The sequence below is a fragment of the Apium graveolens genome, chromosome 7 (assembly GCF_009905375.1).
Source record: "Apium graveolens cultivar Ventura chromosome 7, ASM990537v1, whole genome shotgun sequence".
NCBI lineage: Eukaryota > Viridiplantae > Streptophyta > Magnoliopsida > Apiales > Apiaceae > Apium > Apium graveolens.
The window spans coordinates 3,801,482-3,808,701 of NC_133653.1; the positions used below are offsets into that span (position 1 = coordinate 3,801,482).

The window sequence follows — 7,220 nt, forward strand, 5'->3', positions numbered from 1 at the left end:
GGAATGCCTAAAATTGAGAAACAGATAAGATAATCTTTCCATAAAAGGAAAGAAGGCGCGCCCTTTGCGTAATCAGGACACGCCCCATCATGAAAATGGTTGATGGACAGTTGCAAGTGTCCATGCATGGGAGGCGTGCCCTCAAACATAGTGAGGAGGCGCGCCCAATTGCTGAAGAAAGGGTGAGGAATTCCTTGATTGAATTTTTTCCTATGGTGAGCTTTAGGGCGCGCCCTAAGTGAGAAAGATAGCTTGGATGGGACTTCAACATGATTACTTGGATGGGATCTGTGAAGATTCAAGGAATATGAAGATTATTATTACTAACTTATTTGATGCAAGAACTCTATTGAAGAACTCCTTCCTGTTGCATATCTACAGGAAAGACGGTGTCCGTGGTCAGAGACCTCCAGAGGTATGCCTGGACTGAAAGCCTCCTTCTGTAGTCAATGGGTGTCCTCATTGGGGATGTGGGGTGAAATCTGGTGTGTGCTTTGGGAGCTCTGTCTCTGTAGTCAACGGGTGTCCTCGTTGGGAGACTTTGAAGTATTCTGCACTTTGCACCCAAAAGCTTGAGATCACTTGTCCTGCAATCTGGTAGGGGCTCCTTATCGGGGGGTAAGGATGCGTCCAACATTTGGGGTGAACCACGGCTATACCTGCGTTCACGGACTAGAGAAACAACTGGTAGCAGAGGGTTATCCTTGGCCAGGGAGATGCCTCATCCGTGAAGTCTTGAAGCCGCGGACGAGCCTTGGGCCTTTGTGGTTGGGCCTCATCGGCGGACATTCCTAAAGCTAGTAGAAGACGGTTTCCAGTGGGTTTTCCATTGAGCCTCGGGATAAGAAATCTAAGCCCATTAGGTTTCTTGTTCCCCAAGAACTATGTGGGCTTGATTCCCTATAAATATGGATACGTAGACAAATTACAAAGGGTGAGAAGCGAGAGCCTAAGGAGCCACCACTAACCCTAAGCAATCTCAGCCCCCAATAATCACCATCACCAAACACTGTTCATCTTTTCCGACGAATACTGTTCATCGAATACATCGATTACTGTATACGTTTTCGACAAAGAACCACCGTCACAGATCTTGTTTCCGGTTACGAACCTCAAATTTTGTTGTTACAAAATTCCTCCGTCAACATATTTACTTGCGTGTTATTATGTAACTGTGTTACAGATGAATGATAATACGAAATTGTACATTTGCTTGGAAGCAAAAAAACACAACAATGGAGAAGAGCTGCATCAACATGTATACTTGATATACTCTCTCAAATTGAATGACTTGACCAGAAAGCTATCGGATTCACCAGGTCTCACTAAAGAAACTTCCTTGGAGGCCTACCCATCTATGGGTTGTGGGTTTTATCAATCCAAGATCGTTTTTGCTGGTGGCCAAGTCCAGGAAACCGTAGATGAACTAGCAGAGCAAAGCGTCCACAATGTGTTGATAACCTTTGATACGAAGAGTAAGCAACTATCTTCTGACTCATTCCCATCACTGCTTCGTAGAAAATTCAAGCCTCTAGTTTTTCAGCTTCATGATAATCTATATGTTATGGATACCGTCAAGGCTCGTTTGAGTACTATTATTCTAAAAAACAACAATGGAACCTCCTCCGCCAACCAGATTATCAAGGGCTTTGATGGTGCTTGCGTCCACGTCTGCACCTTTCAAATTCTCAAACCTGGTAATTCAAAGGTGTTTGAGTTTTTGTCTCACTATGATGTGATGCTTTGACTATTGGAGTGGACGTTATCACCATTGTTGGCTGCTTTGCACCGTAAGGCCTTTAGCGATTATTTAATAATAAAATCAACAAATTGTTAGTAATCACAACTTACCATCCTACTACTATTCTTAGCTGAGTGAAAAATATTGCAAGCTCATCTCTGTCTCATCTGCTTCAAATGTAATCTAACCATACGGTTAGATCCTATATTAAGATCCTGGTTCACGGGAACAGGATGCAATGTATCGTTAGCATACAAACCTAATTGAGATAAGACCCTTGATTTGTGCAGCCAACAGATTAGAAAGCAAACAAACATACATAAAGTTTAAGCAAACAAACAGATTACAAAACTCCGTAAAGTTTGTACTACACAAAAACAGGAGATTTGGTCAAGTCAATAAATTTTGAATTATCAGTTCGTCTTTTCTTTGGCTGCAAACTAGTTCTGCAACCAGACTCTGGAGTAGACAAATCTACAACTTCAACATTAGAAAGGACGATAGGATCCTTGATTGAGACTTCCTCTTTCCTGCATACTTTCAGATTTGGCATGTCTCTGACAGCTGGTGAAACCAATTTATCGTTGCATGATTTCCCCCGTGGAAAGATGCTTCCTTGGAAAGTTTCTGCTACATGTGAACATGAAACTACTTCCTTCAGGGGTTTATTTTTACATGATGGCTGTGGATGATGATTATATTCTAGTACGGCGCTTCTTGGTTGAACCAAACCACTCGTGCCTATATTCAGAGCGGAAGCAGGATTCATTTTTTCAGTCATGTTTCTACAGTCTACAGAGTTAGGAGCAATACTACAGTCTAATGTTTCTTTCCTTTCAATATTACCAAGTCCAACATATTTTACTTTCTTGTTCTTTGTCAATCCATCACTAATTTCAATGTCTGGCTCTGCATGTCGATACGCGTTCTGCTCATATCCTGTATAACATGGAAGCTCATCCATTGAACACATTTGAATGTTAATTTGCTCCGGTAAACGTGGGCAACCAGCACAGTGTCTTTGGTATTTCGTTGAGAAAAAGTTCACCGTGAGATCCAGGCTGACCATAAAGACAATCCAAGCAATTAAACACTGAACCATATATGCTGAACAGTAAAATATAATAGTTCCTCCATTCTCGATATAAATGGTCAGCTAGACTTTTAGAGCTCAATCAGTTTAGTAGTACTATACAAACTCTTTCAATTATATTCCAACAGAAGTAAATAACATTACTAACTATTTAGCAAAAAAAATAATATAACTAACTTTCTAAAAAGATATGCTACTAATTGAAATAAATGATTTTCAACAGACAAGACTGATTTTATAATTTGAAAAAATTGATACATACGTACCGGAGACACACACGCAAACGCATTACATACAATAAAGAAAAGGCATAGTACCTCTGCCAGGAAGGTAGTGTGAGCATCGTAAATGCCAATTTAACCTTATTAGCTATTCCGGAAAATGATTTGAATTTGGAAGCCGCCTCTCTTACAGCAAGTGATTCTGTAGGATGCTGCCATGCCCACTCAAACTGCATTTACAGTTTTTAAAGTTATATTGCGACTTCACCCTAATTTATGGAAAATAACCAATGTTAACCATAATATAGGCACATAAAGTTACAATGCTTAACTAAAAGTGGAACAACCAAGAAAACAGAGTCGGTTGGAGTAAAACTACCAAAGATACGTTCAAATATATGTTCTTTGACCAGAGCTTTTTTTTTCCCTATATATGACCACATCATTTAAATTTAGGAGTTTCATTCTGGTCTAGTGTCAAGTGTTAACATCACCATCATACACAGGATGAATATTTCCAATCTAAAATTGATTGGAGTAAAAAATATACAGCAGTTTACGCTAATGAGAATACTTTTCCTGAGATTACCTCAGGAAGTTTCTCTGAGGTAATGCTGTCAAATGACACTTTTTTACGCTATTAAGGAAACTCTGTCCTTATTTAAGGTTAAATCAAAATAAAATCAAAGGCCTTGTTCAACGCGAAACCAGCATAACAGAGTGATATATATTTTATTATGTTAATATGATTTTAAACTGATTACTTTGTATTGCAACACGGTGTCATACTAGTGGATTACCTCAGGAAATTTACCTGAGCCTACCTCGGAAAAATATTCTCTTTTATGATTAAATTGAGAATTCAAACATTATTTATTTGACCATCTTCAATATACGAAATTCTTTTAGAACTAAGCTAACGTGCTTTAGCCATATAAAGAATTTCAACATGTTTTTCTAGGGAATTGATAAAAAACTCTATGCATTACTATTTAAGCTCCAATGGCATGTAAATTATAAAATTATCCATGATAAAAACAAAGTCAATTCACTCCATTATTAATGAATTATGGACAGATACGTTTTACTATTAATATCTAGAAAGTTGGAGCTAAATAGTAAGAAGAGGAGCTACTACATCTATTCCCTTTTTTTATTATCATTTCAATTTTTGTTATGAATTTATCATATATTATACATGCATCTTTGTTACTGGGTATAAACACTATTTACAAAAGTGTACCGGAACTAGGACTTTATAGTGTATAACATACTAAGCTCGCAAGCCTTTACCAACACCTGTATCCAAATTAGAATTTTCAAATATCAAGAACTTGAATGCTCAAATCCATGCTCATGCCCCACTCTCACACTCGGAACTGGGTAAAACAAGCATATACATTCTATATATGCAGAGTCCTAGTTTAATATTTAATTTTATTATAAAGTAAATTGTTGCACTTGCATGTTACTAAAATACTTGAGAATTATTTATACATGATCTCTACACATAAATTTATGGTTAATTTCTTGACAGCCTAAATATTTTCAAGACATTGTTAGGCCAAGGCCATAAAAGAGATAGAATTGATAATAATAATAATAATAGCATAGCTTATGACTACTATTCATCCATGTCGCGTAATACAGTTTCCAACCTCGGTGTATTCTCCCCTCACTGTACTCCGAAGTCTGAAATCTGTCATTGATTATAACTTCCAAAACAGGAACACCTTAGAGTCAGGACCCATTTGTATTCTAACTTTTTTGACCTCAAACTTATTCCAGAATTAGATATTATGAATAATCTTACATCTGTTACACGTTCTCCAGCTCCCCATGCAGTCCAACATCGGAAACTTGATATGAACAGGCCAGGACTTCTAAGATTGTGTTTGGTTGTTAAATTAAACGGAATGGGGGTTGAATGTAATCTAGGCTATTCTATTCCACACTTCTTCAGTTAAATTGTATATTAAAAAAATCATCCCATCTAAATTAAAAAATGAAACTCCACACACTCTCTGATAAATCAAATATTTTATCTTATGAATTCATCTTTTTCACTATATCTCCTTCCTTCACTATACTCACCTATCTCCAACTTTTTTCTGAATCTTATTGCATCCATCCAACCAACCAACTAGATTGTACCCCTAAAGGATCTCATTAAAATGGGAAATTAAACTGCCCCTACCATAAAGAGTATACACTTGCGTTATATTCAAGACTAAAGGAGTCAATAGTCAATTGGTAACTTTAACAGTTTGTTTTGTTAAAAAGACTGGAAAAAAGAAGCGTGGAAAAAATGACAATTCAATGAGCTTGTGATAGAAAATAGTAAAAAATTAGCATGAATGCATAGACAAGTACAAGTTTGCAGGATTGAGTTATAATATAAAATGTGTAGGAATGTTATAAATGTTTTACTGGAAAAGTAGTACACACAACACATTACATTTCATTGGTTGTAAGTTAGATGCGGTTGAGTTTGAAATAATGTGTTAGGAAGCGAAGGGTAAAGATGAGGTAGGGTACCTGGAGAGCAGCTATATTGGTAGGGAAGCCATAAATGCAAAGAGCCATTTCCCAAGGGCGCTTACTCTTTGTTCTGAAAGCTCCGCTTGTCAATTCACCATTATGCTGCTTAATTCGACGCTTTGGATTCACTGTAAATCTGGGAAATTCACACAAGAGAGACATCACAATAATTCTACACTAAGCCCAATTCGCTTCACACACATACAAATCTAATGAAAAGCAAGGGCTGCCAATCTAAAAATTTAGATTATGGATCTATACGATCACCAATGGTATCAATTTCTATTCCCAAAATGATTTAGGCAAAGAAAAATTTAGAAACGTTGTTGAATATTCAAATTAAAAAACCCCCAATTACAATAATAGTAATAATACTAATGAGAGAGGGAGGGAGGGAGAGAGAGGGAGGGAGGGAGAGAGAGAGAGAGAGAGAGAGAGAGAGAGATGTATGTAGTATGTACCCGATGTATGTGTGTCCCTTATATCTGGGGCTGAGAGAAGAAAGCAGATAGCAGGCGAAAAAATCTCCACCTCCTCCTCCGTTGTCATCTTCGTCTTGTGGTGGATCACAAGGATTCACATTCTTATAACCATTTATTTCACTTTCTTCACTCTTACTTCTCCTTCCCTTTTTCCCCATTTTTAATGCCCCCCTTCCTCCTGTACTACTGCTGCCTTTTGAATTCAATATACGTACTTGGTACTTATAAATTTTATAGATACATACATTTCAAACAGGAGGACATGTTTTGTTCTTTTTTCTTTTTAGAAAAAGAGCGATTTATAATTCCCATTTAAAGAGCAAATTTATAAGGAGATCACTATTTTATAGAAACTATTTTATAGAAGATTTCTGATACCAGATGTGTTACATGTGAATGATATATAAGATTTATGGTTACATGATTTTTAAAATTATATATTTTACAATATTTTTATATATGTAAGATTTATTTATAAAAAATAAGTAGTCTACGAGTGTTCAACAAAAAGGTTCTCCATAAAATTTTACTCTTCATTTTAATACATTTACGTAATTTCTATAAAAATACATTGCATTTTTATCGAAAAAATTTAAATTTTACTTAGAATCATCTGTAAATACAAGATATTTTTTTGATAAATCTATTTTCCTTTTAAATTAAAATAATAATTAAGATAATTTTCATAATAATCTGTAAATTATAATGGTATCCAAATTTTAAAAATTTATTAAAAAAATACAAAATTGTAGATGTAAAGTGATAGGCCATTCCAAAAGTGGAATTTCCAAGAATACTAATACTTGTACGAGGCTCTTAACTAAGATTATAAGAATTTTGAATATACTCCCTTTAAAAGTTAAAAGTAATATTATCCCTTATTTTGTTTTTATTAATAAAAAATATAATTCTCCTTCTTTTTTGACCCCTTTTCTCTCACTTCTTGCCTTTTTCTTTAATTTTTTATAAATATATAATAATAATATTAATAATAATAATTATTATTATTATTATAAGAAATTTACATAAAAATAATATTTTAAATCACTAAGAGTTACTATTTTATAATATATATATATAAAAAACACACTATTATCTAAGAACCCAATTCCACATCCAGGAAGGGGCGTATCTCCCGAGAT

The 7,220-nt window shown here is 35.3% G+C and overlaps 1 protein-coding gene across 1 annotated transcript; it reads right to left on the reverse strand.

Moving 5' to 3' along the window:
- Positions 1–2,057: 2,057 nt before the first annotated feature.
- LOC141675123 (uncharacterized) lies at positions 2,058–6,289 on the reverse strand. The gene is made up of 4 exons (XM_074481840.1): positions 6,058–6,289; positions 5,594–5,732; positions 3,152–3,285; positions 2,058–2,802 (listed from the first exon to the last, which is right to left on the reverse strand). Exons 1-4 carry the CDS (start codon positions 6,234–6,236, stop codon positions 2,109–2,111), a joined length of 1,146 nt encoding a protein of 381 aa, XP_074337941.1. The 5' UTR covers positions 6,237–6,289; the 3' UTR covers positions 2,058–2,108.
- Between the last annotated feature and the right edge of the window lie 931 nt (positions 6,290–7,220).

Coding starts and splice junctions, on each gene's coding strand:
- LOC141675123 (XM_074481840.1), bottom strand. CDS start 6,236: ATGGGGAAAAAGGGAAGGAGAAGTAAGAGTGAAGAAAGTGAAATAAAT. Junction 5,733..6,057: donor AAGGGACACACATACATCGG/GTACATACTACA, acceptor TGAATTTCCCAG/ATTTACAGTGAATCCAAAGC. Junction 3,286..5,593: donor CCAATATAGCTGCTCTCCAG/GTACCCTACCTC, acceptor CTGTAAATGCAG/TTTGAGTGGGCATGGCAGCA.